Source organism: Branchiostoma belcheri, unplaced genomic scaffold, assembly GCF_001625305.1.
Source record: "Branchiostoma belcheri isolate BF01 breed outbred unplaced genomic scaffold, Haploidv18h27 scaffold110, whole genome shotgun sequence".
In the NCBI taxonomy this organism is placed as follows: Eukaryota; Metazoa; Chordata; class Leptocardii; order Amphioxiformes; family Branchiostomatidae; genus Branchiostoma; species Branchiostoma belcheri.
In genome coordinates this window covers 501,931-523,761 of record NW_017802492.1, presented here as the reverse complement: position 1 = coordinate 523,761, position 21,831 = coordinate 501,931, and the positions used below count along the sequence as shown (strand labels likewise).

The 21,831-nt window shown below is 45.5% G+C and overlaps 1 protein-coding gene across 1 annotated transcript in view; it reads left to right on the top strand.

Annotated features, from left to right (window-relative positions):
- The window catches only part of LOC109486640 (trinucleotide repeat-containing gene 18 protein-like), a 51,305-nt gene that overhangs the window by 13,965 nt on the left and 15,509 nt on the right, over positions 1–21,831 (top strand). Inside the window, exons 2-16 of the mRNA XM_019790500.1 lie at positions 3,885–4,016; positions 8,169–8,348; positions 8,844–9,503; positions 9,913–11,328; positions 12,048–12,278; positions 12,695–12,988; positions 13,605–13,801; positions 15,023–16,061; positions 16,677–16,897; positions 17,728–17,846; positions 18,379–18,507; positions 18,846–19,038; positions 19,412–19,664; positions 20,157–20,324; positions 20,928–21,191. Of these exons, the coding sequence (XP_019646059.1) occupies positions 3,980–4,016; positions 8,169–8,348; positions 8,844–9,503; positions 9,913–11,328; positions 12,048–12,278; positions 12,695–12,988; positions 13,605–13,801; positions 15,023–16,061; positions 16,677–16,897; positions 17,728–17,846; positions 18,379–18,507; positions 18,846–19,038; positions 19,412–19,664; positions 20,157–20,324; positions 20,928–21,191 (5,401 nt within the window). The 5' untranslated portion in view covers positions 3,885–3,979. The remainder of the gene's footprint in view (positions 1–3,884; positions 4,017–8,168; positions 8,349–8,843; positions 9,504–9,912; positions 11,329–12,047; positions 12,279–12,694; positions 12,989–13,604; positions 13,802–15,022; positions 16,062–16,676; positions 16,898–17,727; positions 17,847–18,378; positions 18,508–18,845; positions 19,039–19,411; positions 19,665–20,156; positions 20,325–20,927; positions 21,192–21,831) is intronic.

Below are 21,831 nucleotides of genomic sequence, written 5' to 3'. Positions count from 1 at the left end.
TAATCATAGTAATTTCAATCATAAGAAATCAATATTTTGTATTGTAACATTCATTGATCATAACAAAAATCATAATTTAAATCATAACAAATCATTGATCATTTGAATTTGTTTCAGTCACGTCGCTAAAATTATCATGGCATGATCGCAAGTTTTACGTTTCGCTAAGACCAGGGATCATAGCTACACTTTTGATTCACGAAATACGTTCGAAAGCCAGGTGTAGAATGTCATGAATGTGGCCAAGCCTTGAAGAGGCTTCAACTATTGTGTGGCTAAAGTTGGCAAAATCAATCATACTTACACGAGAGGAATGACACTTGCAGACGTAAGACGTATCATAAAGAGGCAACCGCAAGTCATTGGATGTGAAGCAGTGTATGAACAATTTCGGCTGGAATTAGCGGCGTGGTTTTCTGCGATTGATCGCCTTAATATCCTCAACAAGCTACTGCTGGGAGATAAAGTCCGATATTATTTTGTGAATTATAGAGTTCTTCACGCGGACCTCATGCGGCGTGGACGTCACTGTCGGGCCGCCTAATAACAACTGGAGATACGCTAGCGGCGAAATACTGACATTTACTTCGGATTGCGGGGGCGATGTCGTCGCAGTGTTTTTAAACATTTCCATTTCGGACGCCCGTCTTTAAATAAAATGAGCTCATTTTGCATTTCTATATTTTTACAAGCAAGAACAAGCTGGTGATCAATATTATTATAAATATATTGGTGATCAATAATATATTATTAATATTTTATTTGGTCCCGGTAAGAAATTACTAGTAAATAAGATCTAATATGTCGGTAAAGGTTAGACATCCAGGTAATAAGATACATGGCAAAAGACACTGACGAAAGGTAGTAGATGCTACGTGCGGTCAGGTGCACTATACGTACCTGAAATGTCTGACTGTTTCCAAATTCATTTCAAGTTGCTTGAGTAACTGTTTTTTTTGCGCAAGATCTAATATATTTGTGTGTTTTTTCGGTCAGTTTATAACATTTTTGTTCGACTCGACTTGGACTACGGCTGCACCATGATTCTGTCGACAGTGTCAACTTTCATACGACCAGGTAATGATCATTACTAGTACTCCGGCGGCTCGGGCGCATGATGCGACCTTTCCTCGCAGAAAAGGGCAAACTTCAAGACGCAGTGCCTGCAACACTATGCGTAGACTGCAATTTATATTTGAGTTTTCCTTCGTAATTATACATGTAGAATGAAAATAAAATGCATCATGTATATGAAAAAGAAATGTCACGAAAATTCGCCTGACGTCTGGTTGTGTTGCTACCTTATCCCCCAAATTAATCAGTAGAACTGGTTTACATCAAACGAACCAGCCCGTTACGTACTGTGTTGTGAAATGTCAATATTGAGGCTTGCCACGTGCGCATCTATATGCAGGCGGGGCAAGTGCCCATCCTGTCCCGCCTGGGAGCTGGGTCGGCGCCCCCGGTGCCCCGCTTTCTCCGGGTCATTAGGTCACGGTGGTGACTGAAAAGGGTCTGTAGCCGGGTTGTGACATCCTTGACTCCAGATGGGGCCTTCTTTCCTCAACGGGGTTTCCGTTTCTCGATATGATTTATACACACATCTCGCACCACCACCACAGCCGTTCACACATACAAGGACATGACCCTACGACGTGGCTTTTTTGGAAACATAACTTTAGATTATGCTTACTGGCGGCCCTAGTCTAAACCAATGCCTAGTAGACAGATTGACGAGTGTGTATGAAAGGCTGTGCTAGTGAGAAGATGGCAGATTTACTAGCGCATAGCCTCCGTAGCAGGCTTTTAGAACTGGGGGTTTGATGGTGGTCTTCGGCTGGTTTTCTGATCAGCCCAGTTCTAGTAAAAGAACGGGACTATGTAATTCAACCAGGCCGGCTATGTTCTCTACATGCAATCAGAAAATAACACATAAAAGCTCCCAAAGACCCTGAAGACCCTCCATAGCATGCCAAAAACTGGGAGTTCGGGGCGTAGTAGACAGATTGACGAGTGTGCATGAAAGCTGTGCTAGTGAGAAGATGGCAGATTTACGTTGCCGGTCGCGATATCGTGGCGCAGCCGGCTGGCGACCGAGCCTCTTCCTGCCGGGCTTCGCAGTGGAAGCCTCTGATAACGAGTCGGGGAAGAAATATACAATACGTGTATCCGTGCTCTTCCTCTTCCTTCGTCGCGTGTTTCACACGGGTAGCGAACGATAACAAACAGCGGAGTTTTCCATCCCCTATGAGCGCCGGTATTATTAGAAATGTCAGCGGCGCGATTTTGAATAATATTACAGGGGTCTCCCCAAAAATTCTTAGGGGAGAGGTGCTTCCTAATGTGTTGATGAAAAATCTGTGAATTTTGATGAAAATACTAAGGGAAAACCCTAAATTTGAACATTTTGGGAGAGGTGCTAGGATTTTGGGGAAAGGGGGAACACCCTTGCTTGGGGAGAGCCCTGTATTATCTTTTCAACTGTGCATACTCATCATGTATTACGCATATATTAGGGATGTGAACGTGAAATTTTAAACAGTTTCCCCAAGGTTTGTTTTTCCATGCCGCACGTCGAAGCCGCGCAATGGAAATGTATATACATGCGTAGGGAAATATTGCGTGGAATCGAGTCGTCTCGGTTGGAAACAGGGGTGCCCGCAGTTCAGTTGTCCACGAATTTCGCTCATTTGTCACCGGCGGGCACTGATGTATTTCGCTGCCGAGGCCTCACGAAAATCAGCAAGGCTCCAATTTCAGCGTGTCCATCACAAACAGACAGCGTGCAAAATGTATAGACTACATGATGAGGTCTAAATCCTCCTGGCATCATGTTTTTGACGTACGTAAAATTTCCCCGCGTAATAGGACGAACGCCCGCCTTTTTAACGTCAAATCCTTTCACATTTCTTTGGCGGAATATCCGAGTGATCCCGGCGTTGAAACCAACTCGCCGTGTGGGAGCGTGTGTGCCACACGCGTTACCATGTTCCTCAATGGACGCTTTGTTGCTTGTAGTGCATAGAAAATCCGTTGAGTTATGAGGGAATGGCCAACAACGGTACTAGACAATCGCCAGAGACGTCCACTGAAGCAGTATGGACAAAAATAAGGAGCCTTACGTGAGAAACGTCGGGTCAGAATCGCCTCAAATTTTCAAAGCGGATTTGACGGCAAAGTGAATTACTGAATAAATAATACTTCGAAAATGACGTTGAAAAAAGTTCATTCTTTGCAAAGTCTTCACCAGTGTTATGACCCCGGTTTCACGTTTTTGTTGCTGTAAACCAACTCCCAATCCTGCTTTACGTTTCTGATATGTATCTTCCACGTAACCTTTGTATTAAAGCTACACACACTACAAACGCTGTGAGTTCGCGCATTTCCATTAATATATATTGCTGTATTCACGACTGTAACTCAAGCATGTAACATTTGCTCTCCAATACGGGCGCAAATGGCATATGCATTCTGCAGTCGTGTGGCCCCCGTTCATGCATTTTTCACTAATGATGTAGTTACGTTGCAACTCCGAACAATGCATAAAACCCTGTCTACAGATTGCAAATTATTACAGACTTTCACCCTTTTTGGCTCGGGGGTACGGGACAGGAGTACTAGAAATTTTTCTGAATTTTTTTTACAGCTATCTATGTATATGTTGCGTACCCTGGGAGCCATCCGTTTTGTACTCGATAGCTAGTGCAAGGAGCCCCGTTACAAAACGGATGGCACCCGGGCTAGATGTTGCGAACACAGGGTTCATTTGCCGAGATTTCGGACATGTAGAACTACGTTGGTTGCATGCTTGACTATAAAATGTCACAGTAAAATGTAGAATACATGTTACGCCTAACGCGTGTTGTGGTCTCTCGTTGCTACAGCGGGGAGCAGCTACCCCTTCCTGGCGGGTTACCTGAGCGGCGGGGCGCCGCCTCAACACCAGCCGCCCGCGGAAGCCTACAAGCCCGGCGTCCCCATGCAGTACCCCTGGCCGCACCCGTCCACCATGGAAGGTAGGCTCAACACGTGCACGATTTCGTATGTCTCAAACTTTCAAAGGATTTGACATTAGAATGAATGAATAACGACCTTTATTGCACATTTTTGCTACACTGGGCTAAGTACAGGTCACAAAAAACATGATGAAAAGATATATACAAAATAAAACTAGCTATCATTACATAAATTCAACTTCTCGCTTTTCAGTTACAGTAGAGATGAAGGAACAGATATGTTTTTCGATGGACTGTCAAGTCGCATTAGGAATATGAACTTTTCTACAGTGCTCAAGTGTATGAAGTAAGGAAATAGGTTTTGTACAAGCCTCTACAGATCATTTCTCTCTTTACTATATAATCTACATTCTATAACAAAGTGACATTCGTACGTCCTCTATTCTATTTTTTTGACATTGTGAAGTTGTTCTTACTGTCTTTTGTTTACAGTCACGACATCTAAGCATAGTTTTTTACCTGAATCGCATAGCCACAGACCGCTTTTGATTTACATGTCCACGAAGGTACTTTGTGTATCCTTTTGAAACTTGTCGGGGCTGTATAGCTAGCTAGCTGTTTCAGATTGCTGTTCAGGACACCGTCCATAAATTGCAAAGGAAGAAAGCATCGCAGCCTGGCGGCCCAGTCCTGCGGGTGATAAAGAAACCTCGCGCCGGCGATTCTCTCCTATCTGCCGTCAACAGGGGAATGCCAGCCGGCCACTTAATGTGCATACTAAAATTTACAGTTGCATTTCTTCGCTATCGTCTTAAATGACATCAGAGCTTCAAGCTTTCTCCTATAGAAGCTTTCTGAATCATGTAAAGAAAGCGTTGAATACTTTTTTATGTGGCATAAATAAGTGGGAATGTGATAGCAACGTGTGGTGGTAATTCTCTGTAGCTTTGGGCAGGAAATGTGGTGTAACGTGTCCCATGTGGTTAGCGAAAGAAGGAAGTTCCAATCTTAGCCAAGTTTGTTTACTTTCAACTTCCAAACTCTCTGGCATTAAAGCCCGCAAGCTGCGCTTTCGCAAACGGGTCAAAAGGTAACACTTGGGAGACACAACTTTGCCAAATGGGAGCGACATCGGGACACTTCATGTAAGAATGTAAAGCCATGGATGTTCTCTCCCTGGCGTCCGTGTTTTCAGAAGGATTTGGGGAACAAGGTTTCCGCATAAACTTTGGACGTTACTGATTGAAATAAAGGGTTACAAGTGGAAATGTACAGACAAGGGGGAAGTTCAACTATGCCAAATGGGAACGACATCGGGACACTTCATGTAAGAACGTAAAGCCGCCCGATCTCTCCCTGTTCTCTCCCTGGCGTCCACGTTTTCAGAAGGATTTGACGTTACTGATTGAAATAAACGGTACAAGTGGAACAGGCATGGGGGGAGTGAAAGGCCAGATCGTCTGTAAACCAGCTAAAAACGAACAGTTTTTGTGGTGCCTCGTATGGTAAGGCACGACGCATGCAGTTTCACGTGCTGTGAATACAAATTACGCTTCCCGAAAGTATAGACAGACGTCCTTACGTAGGCGTAAAAACGGCCTGCTCCTCGCCTGGTGCCCAAATAGTTGGCAAACTGCGAGAAATTAGACTTTAATCAAGAATAATCATCATCATTAAACTAAATAAAGAAAACTGCTGGACCTTCAAACAAGACGGATATTAAACCCGACGAACTGTGAGGTGATTATTGTCTGCATATTGAAGTCTAGAGCCCATTGCTTATTTACCTGAACGTGAAGCTAGCTGCGCCGGGGTATGCTATATCGATGCACCTGACTACGGTACTAGAAGTAATAGCAAGCCAGGCGGACGGCAAATCTTTTCCGATTACTTGCCTACGGCCCATACTACTGGCCCAGAGGAAAATCCATATCCATGTTTCACTCACTCACCGAGATTTTGAAATGTGCATTTTTGAACGTAATTCAAAGAGTGACCGTTAGTAACCGCTCCTTGGATGCGAACTGTACCGTATTGATTGGATTATCGATATGTGTATTTTTTGCTCGCGTTCAGTTGGTTGGTCAGCGACGTAGATATGAATTTTATCAAGCAAAAAATAAAGAAATTTATGTATCGTGAAAAAAAATTCTCTCCCCTTTTGTAGGCGTAACCAGTAACTGTTCATTTATGGATGTTCCTAGCTTCCTTCGCAGACTTGTGGGATGGCTGCGTTATTTTTTTTTCGGGGAGCGACGCGAGTTATGCCGCGTAGGGACGATTTTGCCGCCGAGGGAGTTTGCCGGGATCCTCGGCGGCAAAACCGTCGTCCAACAAGTCTGCGAAGGAGGCTAGGATGTTCCGATGTCCCGAAGAAATCATCATCATGCCACACCTAATAAAGAGACCATTTTATATTATGTATCAAGAATGAATCAAAAGCTGCTTCGTAACATGTATTTAAAAGCACGAAATAATTTCTTAGGGAGCGAGTATGGGAGCCCCGGCCTTATAGGATGGCACCCAGGCTATCAAAAGACAAGTTTGCAAGTAAATTGTAAACTGACAACCTCGTGGCGTCTGCAAATATCTGATTCTGAGATCCTGGCCCCTCCCACAAGCCCTCCCCCGGCAGTGTGCACGTGGATCATGTTGCCGATGTGATGTCGTCTGTCTGACCGGCAAAAGACACTGATCGACAGGGCATGTCTCTCGGTCGATAGCGTCCTGCTAACGCCCTGTGATCGTCAAGACTCTTGATTAGGCCACACCGATTTAATTTTATGGATGACATCCTCTGAAGACCCCCAAACTAGTGCGCGCGGGCGAAAAAAAAAATCCGGCCAAAAATAAAAATGCTACAAAACCACAGGAATACAAACCTGGTATTGTGAATTTGGCGCATTACATAGCGACGTATACGACAGGCCGACACATGCTGGATTTTTGCGGAATATATGAATCGACACTGCTGAGTTCTTGAGTCTTGGAGCTTCGGTAGCCTGGCTGCCGTCAACCAGAGTTATCGTCCACCATGCACTACCCAGGCCTAAAGCCAGGCCAGAGCCTCGGAATACGTGATCTTTTTTTTTTTTTTTTTTGAGATCGGGCGAAAATCAATGCGCGCGCGGATGTCATCCATAAAATTAAATCGGTGTGGCCTAACGCACGTGGTTCAGAGTCAGACTGCAGTAAGTGTCCAAGCTAACAGTCAAGGCTAGAAGGAACGTCATACTTCAAGAGAAGCATAAAATGTCAAATATGAATTAAAAAGATATAACGAATCGGTTTGTCTTCGGAAGTAGCTGTTTTGCCATTCATCTTTTGTGTTGTGGACTCTGAAATAAAAGAAAAGAAGGAACTTTCAAAAGTAGAATGGGCCTAGTTGTAAGTACACTTGCGTGTTCTTTTCTTTGAAATAGGCAGTCAACAAAAACTGTAGACTTGACAAAAATTATTTATCATGTACATGATGAGAAGGGTGCGTTTTCTTACTGTCCATAATTATCAGTATCAGAAAAAATGGTGTCAAAATCGAAAGATCAGAAGTACCCGAAAATGATGTATTCTCCACAGAGACCCCGCCCACCCCTCTCACCAAATAGTCTGTCCTCAAACGTCATGTGCTAAAAATAGCACGGGACCTTCCCGTCGGTCGCGCTACAGACTGGGGCCAACCAGGGGGTTTTCAGAATGCGTATTCCGCCTTTATCTTGAAAGTTTGGCTTACTTTACACTCACATTTGTTTGCCTTTGTAAGTTTTTACTCCAATTGGAAGACTAATGCCACGGAAAGAAGAAAATCGTTTGAATCAAAGGGACAACTCTGCCGAGTAGAGCGGATATCCGTAGACCCCACGAGTGACCCAAAGCCTTATTCTGGTTATGTGGTTCAAATTTCCCTCACTGTTGCTTGTCGACCGACGACGCATAAAAAGTGTGGTGGTGACATTGCTTGTTGCCTTCTAACCCTTTAATTCCTAAGAGAACCTCTGTCAACATTTTGTGACTTGAAAGAAAGTTGCAGTGTCCAGGGATTCGTAACGTGTTCTGTTTGAGATCGTCTCCGTTATGTTACAGATTTTAATGTATTTTTCACAACAAAAAATGTTACTACTACACAACAATTACCTGATAAGTTATACTCTCTTTGACTTCCTAACGATATGTACATGTAGAAATGTACTTCATGCTCTTGTGTTGTTGTTTCAGCGGGGTTCTCTCGCTTGTCGGCAGGAGGCATGTACCCGGGACACTTCCACCCCTCCATGGCGCCCCTAGCACCGCCGCACGACCAGAACGGCCCGCTGTACGGCCAGTACCTGCACAGCGGCCCGGCCAGCTCACAGCCGCAGAGCAGCGTCCTGGCCAGATTGTACGAGGCTGGAAAAGGTACGACCGCCGCCTTCTTTTCGCCTTGTTACACTCCTTGTTTTGAGAAATGTTCATCCGAGATTTTTTGCCAGTCTTCTGAGGTACGATTCTTAGGCCACAGAAAGTAAATTATATCGATGACATGCTCCGCAGATGCAAAATCCAATGCGATAGGTAAAAAAAACAAACAAGGCGGGCCAAAAAAAAAAAAGATTCTTACGTTTTCAAATTTTGACATCATAAACCTTGTTAAGCAAGAAATTATACCCATATTGTGCTAAGTTTACTGCTAAGTACTAGTATCACAACATCCATTTGTCACTGAAAAATAAAAGTTTTCAATCATGTACATATGTACAAAAGGCTTTAATTCATTGAGAACATCACATATAAAAGGAATGAAATACATCACTCCATCCATGGAGGTAGATCTTATAAGGCAAACAATCCATGTTTTATTCAGGTACGTTACAGAAACATCATTACAAGTTTCTTAATTTTCATTTGTTGCAGGATTGATGAACGGAAGCCATGGGTCACCAGGCTTCGGTGGCTTACATCTCCACGCCACATCGCGCCACAGTGCTGCCAGCGCCAGCGTGTCCCAAGCCCCCGACCAGAAAGACGTATCCAGGTCGATAAAATCTTCTCAACAACCAAAAGAGTCTGAACGATCCAGTCGGGACCACAGCAGCAAGGAAAGGGAAAGAACTGTTAAGTCAGAGGAGAACAAGTCCTCCAGTGACAGCAATCACGTCAGACATGGCGACAGTTCGAGTAAGCACGACTTGAAATCTAACGCAACAAACTTGTCAGACTCGACAAAGAAAGAAACGTCTTCTAGCAGTTCTGAGAAGACTGGACACAGCAGTGCAAAAAGTGACGGGGACAGTGCAGTGAAGTTAGCAGCTACAACAGAGAAAAAGAACACGATACCCATGTCTGTTCTGGACAAAAAGAAAGCTCATGCGAGAAGTCCAGACCTGCACTCGAAAGAGCCTCCCAAACCTACCCCAACAGACAGTGGTAAGTTGGGTCAGACTGAACATGGCAGCAGTGGGGAGGTGGGTGTGGCGGGGACTAGCAATAGTGCTACGACTACTGCAGCACCGGTGCACACTGTTGCACCTACACACAAGTCCCAGCCTTCACAACATGGCAATGGGAAGTCAGGTAGGTTTATGTTGTATGTTGTACATCTATTTGCAATGTAGAGCAAGATCAAGTCAAGGAGGTTATAGAATAACCTCCTTGACCAAGTCAACACTTCTTATTTCTAGCCAAAAAAAATTATGACAAAGTCACAGAGACCCTTCTCTTTCCTGAGTAATTTTCCACATGCATCAAATACCCCAGCAGATACAGATTGTACGCAGCCCAATGAACACGATGAGTAAAAGATTGAGTTCTTCACAACCTCTGTGTGAAAGTAGATACTGACTAGCTTATTGTTTTATTGCATTTAAAGCTCTTAGTACAGCCCTTTTCCTTGATATACTAGATAGCAAACCACTCATTGACAAGATCTGTGTATAGTGCCTCTCTCAGCTCCATTTTAAAGATTTCTGCATCTTCTTTCCAGTGACAACGGTGACAACCACATCTAGCAGTTTCCAGCCCAGGATGACGTACTACTCACATTCCATCCAAGCCCAGCCTGAGAAGGAAACGCGCAAGAGTCTGGTGTGTGCTCAGACCTACATTCCCCCTTTGGAGAATGGAGAGCAGCCAAACACATTCTTAGCGCGGAAACTGAAATCCTCCGCACACCAGGACAAGTCACGAAGCAACAGCCCCGTGAGTAAAGCGTCTGAGGCAGCGGGAGGTTCAGACAAGTCGGGCAGTGGGACTGACAGCAGTTCAAATTCCAGAACAGAAGTGCTTGCAATTCCAGTTGGAGATGCTAGGGGTCCTTCCGAACTGAATGGTCATGCTGCTAGCAGAGCGGCGGAACCGCGTGCTGCTCCAAACGGTGAGAGAACTAAGTCCTCTAGCGAACCAAGCAGCAGGAGACACAGTCCGAATTCTGATAGAAAGTCGGAAGAGAGCTCAAAATCTTCATCTAGTTGTGAACAAAGTGCTGGTAGGACGTCAGGAAATGCGCCGTCTCAAGATAGGAGAGACAAGGACGCTGCTCCGGGTGCCTCTGGGCCCCAGAAGGACATGATCAGAATCCACGACTACCCATACAGGGACATCATTCACGAGTACGGCCAGCCGAGGTCAGCGGTCACCCTGCACGATGCCCCTGCAACAGTTTACTCCCACTCGGAGGCGCCCGAGATGCGCCACTTGAGCCAGATGAGCGGACTTCACCCCGAGGGTGCCAGGATGCACCCTGAGTGGCGTATGCCTGGATCCTGTGCAAGCGCCGCCTCACACATGGCCGCCCTGGCTGCACAACACGGCTACTTAACTCCCGATCATCCCAAATTCCTCGAATTCTACCCTAACAAAGACAGAAGCTTTCTTGAAAGGAGTTGGCCTCCCACCCCTTTCTCCCAGGACTCAAACCATGACAGGCACCGTTCCAGCGAACCAGGAAAACCGGACACAAAACCAGCTTCAGGGTCCTCCTCCCAACCAGAGGGACCATCCACGCATGAACATTCTCCCCGAGAGTCCACACAGGAGAAGTGTAGACACCAGGACAGACCAAGTCCCCAGCATCGTGACGTTGCCAAGACTGGCAAGACTTCAAAGTCAACCACTCCTTCCCCTGCACCTAGCTCGAAGAGCGAAACTGCTGAAGAAAATACACCCAGCAGGAAAACGGAGAAGCAGCAAGTGTCGGATAAGGCTGAGAAGGTGCCTGCTGTCGGAGAGAGCAGCCCTTACTCTGCATCAGTGGCAGGGAAGGGGATAGAAGGCAGGAGGCCCCCTGTCGGGATAGCCGTGGCACAACAGAGAGCAGGGACTGAGGGAGCGCCGTCTGAGACAGGGGCACCTGCCGGGACCGGGCAGTCTGCCAGCAACTCTGCCGCCACTACTGACAGAGGTACACTTAAAATACTGCCGACCGGAATTAGTTTAAAGGAATCCCATGTAAACATCTCATCTGTTTTCCTGAAGTTGGAACAAAGCTACAAACTGAGCCGTTACTGTGTTTAGAATTGTTGATAGAGAGTCTGTTTTCAAAGCTAACAAATAGCGTTAAGAGATTTATGTATGTCCAACTTCATGGCAGGCTTTGAAACTACTTTGTTCTTATATTTTTGTCGATTTGTCCATCAAGGTTGACGGATTTGTTTACAAATTTTTCTGTCGCATGTAACAAAGTTCCTGCAATTGACAGATAAACTGATGCTGGCTAGAGCCCTGTTTATTTTTTTGCCCAGTGGGCAACCTACGGCAAAAATCAGGTTGCCCATCGGAATTTTAGGTTGCCCCACCTATAAATTATTACTTTCATACATGTACATAAACCCTTGACAATACAATGTATTTCTAACAGCCTTCAGTAACTTAACTGTTACTAGTAATAGCCATTAATACCTAAACTTAAAAAGCAGGCTACAGTGGTGCAAGCCAAGTGGGCATGAGTTTCGTGGGGGGGGGGGGGGCGATTCTTTAAATTCAGGTAGCACACTGGGCCTCAAAAGTAGGTTGCCCCAAGTAAAATTTGGTTGCCCGGGGCAACTGGCCAACCAGGTATTTTGCAAGCTGCTGTCAGACTCCACCAGTGTTTCTCACGTACCACACACTTGACACCCTCAGGCACACGAGCCAGCAGACCGGAAAACGCAGACAGTAGCTCTGATGAGTCAGAGATTCCGCCTCGCGCGCCGGCAGACAGGTGTCAGAGCGCGCCGTCAGCCCACCACGACAAGGACCGCGAACAGTTCCTGCGGGAGCAGCGAGAGCTGGCGGCCGAGATGGCCCTACGCACCAAGCCGCAGGGGTCACGGGAGGTCATGAACGATCTGAGCGGGAATCTGGTGGTGACAGGTATGTGTATGCCTGATTGTTATCTTCTTTACCATTCAGAACTGGTTATTGAAAAACCACAGATGCTGAATGTGATAGATTCAGTACATTTTGTCACCCATAACTATTGTAGAGTGGAACTCGCTGCCACCAAGTACAGTAGGGACACCAGATACTAGTAGTTTTAAACAATGTTTAGATTTAGATGTTCAACAGGCTCGGTGTAACAAGTCCTTCATTGTGATAAGGGAAGCTGCCGCCGTGTCGCATGCCTTTGAAGCTGGTGTGTTATGCCAAGGGGAGGTTATACCGGCTATATTGATACAGATACAGATCTTACGGCCAATACGGTAACGACACAGGAAAAAAAATTAACACAAAATACAGCTGTTGTTGAACATTGCATTTGAAGTTAAAATTACTCCGTTTGCTTTCAGGAGGAGCCAGCCTCCCCAGTAACAGTCCCTGGGCCAGCAGCCTGGCGTCCCATCCCCACGTCCCGCCCCACATGGTGACCCGCGGCAGCCCAGCCCCGGCCATGTGGTTCAGCCATTACCCCTACCCCGGCCTGTCCTCTCACCCGCCCCCACCGGGAGTGGGCCTGGAGCCAGGAGCACTTCCCCTGGCCCCCCACGGTGGCTGGCAGCTGGCGCGGGACCCGGTCACCGGCGGGCTGGTACTGGTGCCGCCAGGAACCCCACTGGCTAACCCAGGTGGGCATCAGAGAAGGGGTGAGGAAGGAACATCCCTTATTGGGTGGTCGACTTTTCTTTTACTGGTGATAGTTTTCAAAATCTGGTCACTCATTCTAGAGAGCAGAACAATTTGAATCAGACAAGGGGTGAGGAGGAAATATCCCTTTTGGGTGGTCAGCTTTTCTTTTACTGGTGATAGTAGTTTTTATCAAGGTCACTCATTCTAGAAAGTTGACGCCACTAGCAGAACAGTTTGAATCAGAGAAGGGGTGAGGAAGAAACATCCCTTTTTGGGTGGTCAGCTTTTCTTTTACTGGTGATAGTAGTTTTTATCAAGGCTAGGTCACTCATTCTAGAAAGTTGACGCCACTAGCAGAACAATTTGAATCAGAGAAGGGACACTGAAATTATATACTGTAGTTCACTTAATGTTTGAAGTCTGAGAAAAATGGAGGTGTTCACAGAGCAATATGTTCATGGTGGCGGTAGGTGCAGAAAAAAGAAAGTCAAGAAATAAGAAGTTTGCAGTACAGAAGTCTCTGTAAAAACTACAAACATGAAAGTACTGGGAAAAAAAGGAATTACAGTAATCCAAAGTGGATACTTTTCACTAATGCACCACTAAAATAGCACCATCTTCTTCTTGTGACAGAAATGTTAGAGCGGCAGCAGCAGCTGGTGTGGTCGTCCGGCTCAGCCCCGCCGCCCCCCAGCCACCTGCAGCACGCGCACCACCTGCAGCTGATGTCGCAGCAGCACCAGCATCAGCAGCACATGGAGCTGCTGCGGCAACAGGAGCTACGTCACGCCGAACAGTACCAGATCGCACTGCACCAACACCATGCTCAGGTACTGTACATTTGCTGTATCTGTCTCAGCGTTTCTGTGTAAAGTAGATTCATTCCTCAAACTGACCGATATCTAAGGCCCACTCTAGACGAAGCATTTCGCGACAGCGGTAACTGCTGACAGCGGCACGCCGACAGCAGGAACGCCGTCTAGAGAGGATTCCCGACAGCGTAGTCCCGCTGTCATGAAATTTTCTGACGACAGCTCCAAAGTTGTCGGCCGACAACTCAGCGGGAGTCCCCGACAACTTAAAGTGCGTATAGAGAACTCGCGACAGCGGGAGGTCAGGGTTCAGTTTGTCACAGAGCATCTAAAATGTTCCCCTCGACATCCTGAAGCGCCTGTAAAACTCTGTATCGCACAGTGTGCCTTGAACAAATTTTTGCCAAAAGGTCGCGGGTTTCTTAACGTATCGCCAGATCCTCCGGTGGACAGGATCACCACCTTTTGCCAAAGCAATGGCAGTGGGGAGGTAAGCAGGGCGCGACGTGTCAGCAACATCTCCCGGTATCTCAACCGTCTCTTGCGTGCACCCCTTGCTCGTCGCCTCATATTGGACAAGACGCGAGTGACTAACATAAAGAAAAACATCTGACACACGGCGAGGAAAAACATTGGCGGCTCCCCCGCCATTTTGGATTTCACGCGTTAGAACATTCGGATGTTCGATGTTCGATGCAAAGAGATTTGTGTGTATAAAGACGTCGCGACAGCGGCGTCCCGACAGCGGGAAATATCGCCGCTGTCGCGAAATGCTTCGTCTAGAGTGGGCCTAATTCATGCAGTCATCCCTCAGTAAGATATCTGGAGCCGCTTAGAACTTTTATTCAGCCCGTCACACCACCAGTTTCGCCTGTGTGGCTTCTTCAAGTGTACAGAGGCTAAATTGCCTCTACATTTTCTGTACATAATATCTCTAGCATTTGGAATGATCTGAAGTTGTAACATTACTTCCTTCTTGTTGTCAGTGTATCTATGCTTTGTGTATTTTTCTGTGTGTCATGTATGATGTAGTGGGTATAAATGTAGGACCACAGGAAGAATAGCCTACTTTGTATGCTAATTGTGGATCCCAATATACTCAACTGAACTCTATAGTGGTTTCAACCAAGGTAAACAATGCAAGATTGTTTTAATACAGCATGCACAATTTAATGGCTAGAAAAACATAATTACATTTGTACATCTGAGTGAAAATTTTCATGGTTGATGCTTCTGCAGGAAGAGCAGAAACGCTGGGAGGCTGAAGAAAAGAGGAAACAAGACCAGGAGAAGCAGCAGCAGCAGCAAGCAGAGAAGTGTGGGACACCTCGCACCTGGGCTCACGAAGACCCTGCTCTGGAGAAGGCCGGGAGGGCAGCTATGGAGGCTTACCTTCAGGCGGGGATCCCTGTTGCCGGTCAACCCCCATACGGACCCTTCCCCTACCCGCATCCTCCGTACCAGTACATCTATGACCAGCCAGCTCTGATGAGGCTGGTTTCCTCGTCAGCGGGATCGAGCACAGTAACCACGACCGAGTCTTCTCGAGACAAGGAACAAGCTGCCGTCACCACCACCACTTCTGTCCACACCTCCGTGTCACCGAGTGTCTCCGTGTCCTCACAGAGCGGGAAGCAAAGGGAGGAGGCAGACGCGAAAAAGTCAACAGAACAAACAAGCAAAGAGGAGCCTTCCTCTGTCTCAAAAGCTGCTAAGGACACAGAAAAGTCGGTGGCGAAACAGGCGATAGAAACGAGCACCCAGACGACACCAGAGCCCGAGCGAATGCAGCCTATCGACCAGCCCCTTGCTAGCTCGAAAGCTCCGCCCACGGACTTTCAACCAATCAAGACTGAGGGTGTGACGCCTCATCATGGCACAGAGGCGGAGTCTACTCAAGCTATTGTACCATCTTCCACTGAGGAAAGACCCCGAAGCCCTCCACAAGCCACAGTCTGTTCACAGTCACAAGCCACCAGTGTTGAACAGTCTACCGAGTCAGTGGGCACTAGTGTTGCAGCTACAAGTGTTGAAAAGCCAGTAGTTACAAAAACCGAAATGCCCACTGCTACTCCGCAACAACAGACTCAGCTCAGAGAAATGAGTGTACAGGCAGAAACGATGGTGACCAGTGTGACTGTCAGCACGATGGCAGTGACCATGTCCAAGTCCATGGTGACAACGTCACTTCAGAACGTGGACCCGGAGCTGCTCCAGGCCACAGAAGGGATGGCCCTGCTCAGTCGACTGGCGGAGGAGAAGTCGAGATCAGAAAGTGGTACGTCAGCGTTGTATGGGATTTTCTTCAGTAGAAGCATACTTTTTGTCCCGTTTGGTTAGTAAAATAGCTTCTGAGCATCATAATTTTGGGTTGGTAAAACTAGCACTTTTAACATCAGGAAAGGTTTTGGCTGTGTGAGCATCTTTTTACCAGTTGCTTAGCTGTTAGCAGCAATACAAATGCTGTAATTCCTGATACTTGTTTTTGGTTTTGTGCTCACTTCTGTACCGCAAACTTAATATCATTACCACTCACAAGTCAATCGCTGACTTTCTTTCTTCTGCACCTGCCAGTGCCTCGAACATATAGTGTCATGAATATCTCCATTTTTTCAGACTGTAAACTTTTGCTACTCAGACTGTGAACTTTTGCTGCTGTTAACATAAAACGAATTACTCTCTCTCTACTTTGATACCCTTTAGCCAAAAGGCTAATCTTCCAGGGTTCATTCCAGAAAAACATACAAACAAAAAATGACATAGTAAAAACACACGCATATAATAATACAAAAGGAGATTTACACTACAGTACTTTATATACTGTATATACAAATGAAGGTACATTATCTAAAACTAATCACGGAAGTCTTACTGTTTGAACATTCACTCTCAGGTGTTGCGGCAGTGAAGGTGAAAGTGGAGCGGCAGTCCGTCACCATGGCCTCTGTCTGCACCAGCATGGCCGCCGCTGCTGCTGCCATGACAACAGACATGTCCCAGCACGAGGGCACCGGGCCGGAGGACTCTCTGGTCCACTCCTGGGGCCGCTGGAAGTGGCGCTCCAACCTCAAGTTGCCTCAGAAGGAGGAACAAGGGACAGGGTCTGCATTTAAGGTAATAATCCTCATCAAAGCTGGTCTTAGAATCGGGCCCATAAAACCGTAATAGGCCTACAAAAAGTATGATGTGAAGTCACCCAATCTGGTACACAGTACGATACATTCCATGAATTATTGTCATGTCCAACTACCATATCTGCTTATGTAGGCCAATGTACACTTTATTCCATAAGCGAGAACATATCATCAATACATGACCATATGGTAACTCAAATACTGTTTAGATAGTAGTTTGTAGTAAGTAAAGTTTTGTAGTATTGTTGTATTACTGCCATACATTGTACCTTGTACGATTGTTGAGCAATAAAGTTCATTCTCAAGTTCATTCTTGTGAAAGAAGAGGTGCTATGGGTGTGATGGTCAGACGCACAGGGAGCATCATAGAGTCTAGACACAGCCATATTTTACATCTCAACTGTATCACTGATTAGTTCCAAAAGCTGCTTTAGAATCAGTAGTGATCTTATCCATCTATGCTTTCTTTGGTCTTTTCCAACAACAAGTTCTGTATCGTCATATTTTTTCCCTTTGGCATATGGTCAATAGACACCTGTTTAAAGGTAAAACCTTTGTTCCAACACAAGAGAGAAATGTTGACTGACCCAGTGAGACTTGTCACATGCTTTCTCTAAAGTGTCAATGTATGTCAAAGGTGTCTGGTAAACGATGTTGGCCCCTGTCGCGGTTGAGCCCTGATGTACATTGCAAGTGGACTCTTTCACCCCTCTCAGGAAGTAGTCACGTAACTACCAACACAGATGAACTTTCATGATAATCAATTGCTTGTTAGTTGTTAAGATGGTTTTCCCTGTGAATGTGTTCTAGTTGCAGTCAGGGCCTGAGGGGATGGACCTGGTGGAGCTGGAGATGAGGATGAAACTGGCAGAACTGCAGCGAAGGTACAAGGAGAAGCAAAGGGAACTGGCCAGGCTGCAGAGGAAAAGGTAAATTATCTCTCCTTTCTGTAAGGGAGGTCAAGACTGGTTGAAGTATGATGATTGATAGCTCTCCTGCTTGTCATGTCCCTACAATGAGGGGCACCATAGGAAAGGAAAGGAAAGGAAAAGAAATGAAAAAAGAAAAGTGATCTCGATCAAGTTTTAGCTCACCGAAGAGCTAATCTCCCACTGGTTGTGACAGAGAAGACAGACGCTATGTACTGTATTTACAGGTTCATTGTGCTGGGGAAATTCCCCCATCTCTTTTTGACAAGCACAATGTACAGTGGACCACAGCTTAGTGTCTCGTCTTAAGGACTGTGACCCCTTCCGGTAGCATGCATGTTGGGTGAGCGACAACAGCCGGGATTCGAACTCCCAACCTCTTGGTCCAGTGGCAGGGTTGCTATGTAATCACTGGACTACGCATGCCCCATAGAGCCCTAGACAGTGAGAGTTACTAATTCACTGATATCTACTGTCAATTCATTAAAGTGGCAGTTGCAGAAGTTTGAGAAAGGTTAACTTTGTTTTTCAGGGAGAAGAAGAGGAAGAAGGAGAACGGTCCCGTCAAGAGGGGCCCCGGCAGACCTAGGAAGCGCCGCTTCCACCAAAATTCTCCCAAGTCCTCGGTGAAGTCTGGGGAAGGGCCAAGCAAGGTGGAGAGGTGGGTTTGATAGATAGCAAGAACAGACAGACAAACTGTGTAGTCACAATCTCCAAGCATATCTTTCAGTTGCTGTAAATACAGTATCTATTTGGCCAGTCGGCATCCATTTGCTAGACATTTACCCAAGCTAGGCTGGCAAAAAAAAAGATACCAGTACCAAAAAGAGAGCCCAATAAAAATGTCCAAAAGTTGTGTAGTTCCTACATCTTGATCGTAACAGAAATGCTCACTTCCAACGCAATTACAGTTATGAGTTTAGAAAGCCTGTGACACAAAGAGATATGTATTGTAACCTCTATAGAATTCATGACTGTTGTTCTGCCATCCTCCTCCAGGAGAAGTAAGAGTCCAAAGGGGGCCCTTCACTTGCTGGTAGAGGAGATGGAAAGTGAAGAACCGCCCAAGAAGAAGAAGAAGGTAACCAAGGACTCCGCCCAGCAACCTGCAGCCCCAACCAGCAAGCCAAAGGGCAAGAAAGGGAAAGGCAAGGAGACTGCTGCACCGGACGAACAGGAAGTCAAGCTTGAGGTACGCTTTTCTGTTCAAATTTCATTTATATCTTAATTATTTAATTATATTGTATTTTCAAATATCTACAAAATACACAACAATGTGTTGTTTAAAAGATAAATGGCACAAGTCTTAACACTGCTGTTAGTGCCCTGTCCCCCTGTATAATGGTATGGTCCAAAAGTGGTTGGTTATTCTAATAACTGACCACTTTTTAGGTTACGGCCTGATAACCATTGGAAATGGAGCCTTCTGATTGGTCGACACCTACTGGCTATATTATGATGATAAAGAATAAAGTCTAGTTCATTTTGGCTTCCTGAAGATTTTTGGTTTAAATTGAGATGGAGGATTTTATTCCTAAACAAGTTTGCCTTTTGTTTCATTTTAGCCTCCAAAGTCAAAAAAGTCCAAGAAATCAGATAATCAACCAACCAAGAAGGGTGCCAAGGCCTCTTCAGCCGTTTCATCAGGCACGAATAAAAAGTCTGCAAAGGACGACGGTACGACCTCCAAGCACAAGCCCAAGGTGTCCACCAGTAGCGACACCACGAGCGAGGAGTCTGGAGGAAAGAGTAAAGGGAAGTCAGGGTCCAACAGCAACAAGAACACTGGTGCTGAGGAGAAAACGCAGACACAGAAAGGTACTGTATGCTTCATCCATTCCAGAATTCCAGAATTTGTGCAAACCTGTTGGAAACTCAACTTTGATGGACCACATTTTTTTAAAATGTTTACCGAAGGAAAACATATTGTTCTTACTACGTTTCCTCTTCTTCTTCTCTAAACCAAAAAGGTCAATGACCTGAACCAGACTGTTTGTTACCATGGTAACTACTGTTGGGTTACATCATGTTGCAATTTTATAGCAGGAAGGATTTAGACTCCTGTCTGACCATATGTATGAATGTGTTTGAGTAAAAATTAACAGAGCAGACCATATGCGAAGGTAAAGATTATGTATTTGCTTTGCAAATGTTACCTTTCTAGTTTTTTAAGTTTATGTTGTATGCTCATGTTGTAAGATTGACAAAGGAAACGGCAATGTTTCTATATAGTGTGTATAGTATATAACATGTTTTTAGCATGGTAGGAATTCACACAATCTTATGACCATCACATTCTTTCATTTTCAGGAAAGGGGAAGAAAAAAGACAAGGACTCCCAGGCCTCAGCCACTTCAACAACCAAAGGCACAGGCCAGGGAAGTAAGAAGTCCAAGGATAAGACCACAACCTCAAACACACCATCTCGGAAGAGGTCTTTTTCTCTCACCCAGTCTCTGCCCCAGTCCGATGACTCAGGTTGGTTGTTTGGAGTTACACATCCTTCTTACTCAGCCTCAAATATTACACATGTAAAGGCACCCAGTGCAGTTTTTAGGGCTTGGAAACCCGATTTTTCGAAGTCAATATTCTAGTCACTTATCTATACATACAGAGTTGAAATTACACTATCCCACACACTATCCCAATGTATATTGACCCTCATGGAGCAAAAAATATCCAGAATTCTGATGGAAAATGGTTACTGGAAGGGAACTTGGCTGATTTTTAGGGTTCAGTTTTCAATTCAGTTCATCCTTCAGTTGACACCATGTACTGTACCACCCATAAAATAAAGGACTCATCTTTGGGCTTGTTTCTGCAGTTTTAAATACCTTAAGTATAAAATACTGACTGAAATGTGCTACACTGAGGCAGTATGTGTCAATATCATAAAGATTGCCTTATTCAGAATACTTCCAGTTTTGCTGCTCTGAAATTGCATTGGATGCCATTAACAAGTAGAATAAGCTGAGCATTGCGATTTTGTGACATATTTCACTACTTTGAGCCCTAATAACATTCAGTTTGATAACTAATGTGATGATCTTTTAAGGAATGTGTCTTTTGTTCCTTTCTTAGATGATGATCTTGTCAACGAGGACGTCTTCTGGAGTTCTCTACCCCACCCAACAAAGGCCCCCTCCTCCAAGACATCTCCCAAGACAACCAAGAAGTCCAAGGACGGCTCCAAACCTAAGAAGAAGCAGAAGACAGAGGACAGCAAAGTCAAAGTGCCCAAGGTTAAGAAGACTGTAACACCCAAGGCCAAGCCCAAGAAAGTGGATGAAGGAAGTGACAGTGACAGTGATGAGGACGATTTCTCACGTCGCTCGCATTCCGAAGGTCAATAACCTTCATCTTTAAGACTCCTTGGAGATTTCCTTGCTACAACTCCGGAATCTCCTCTTGTAGAAATGTACAAATATAGAGGATAAATTATGTATCAATCTCCAACCTTCCTACCTACTCCTGCCCCCCTGAATGATTGTAAATATTATGATTAATGTACATATCACATTCTGATTTTATGTTCAATTTATTTGTAAGAGTTCCCTCCATGTCCTGGTTGATTTTGAAAGCGATGATTCCCAAACTCATAATGATGTGACATGGAGAGAAAGTGAAGAATGTTCCAGACAATCTCTCTGACGATCGGCCGAAAATGACCTTTGAGGAAAAGGGCGTGGGTTGCCATAGAAACCTCTCATGCCGCCCGCCCTTCTGTCCGCTGCATGCGCCATGCCATACTTCCTGCTGACCTTTGACCTGGAGCTGTAGACTAGTAGGTAGAGCCCACGCCTAACAAAATTTCCGTTGGTTCCGTCCTGTTTTCGTTCATTTTGTCTCGTCACTAACCACGCTTTTTTGCCGTCGCATGTTTCTTGATGTTATACATTTGTACTCAAGCAATAGTCTCAGCAGGGTTCTAGGTAGGATTTAATTTTAGCTTAGTGACACTGGCCGCATGTCGAGGGAACGAAGC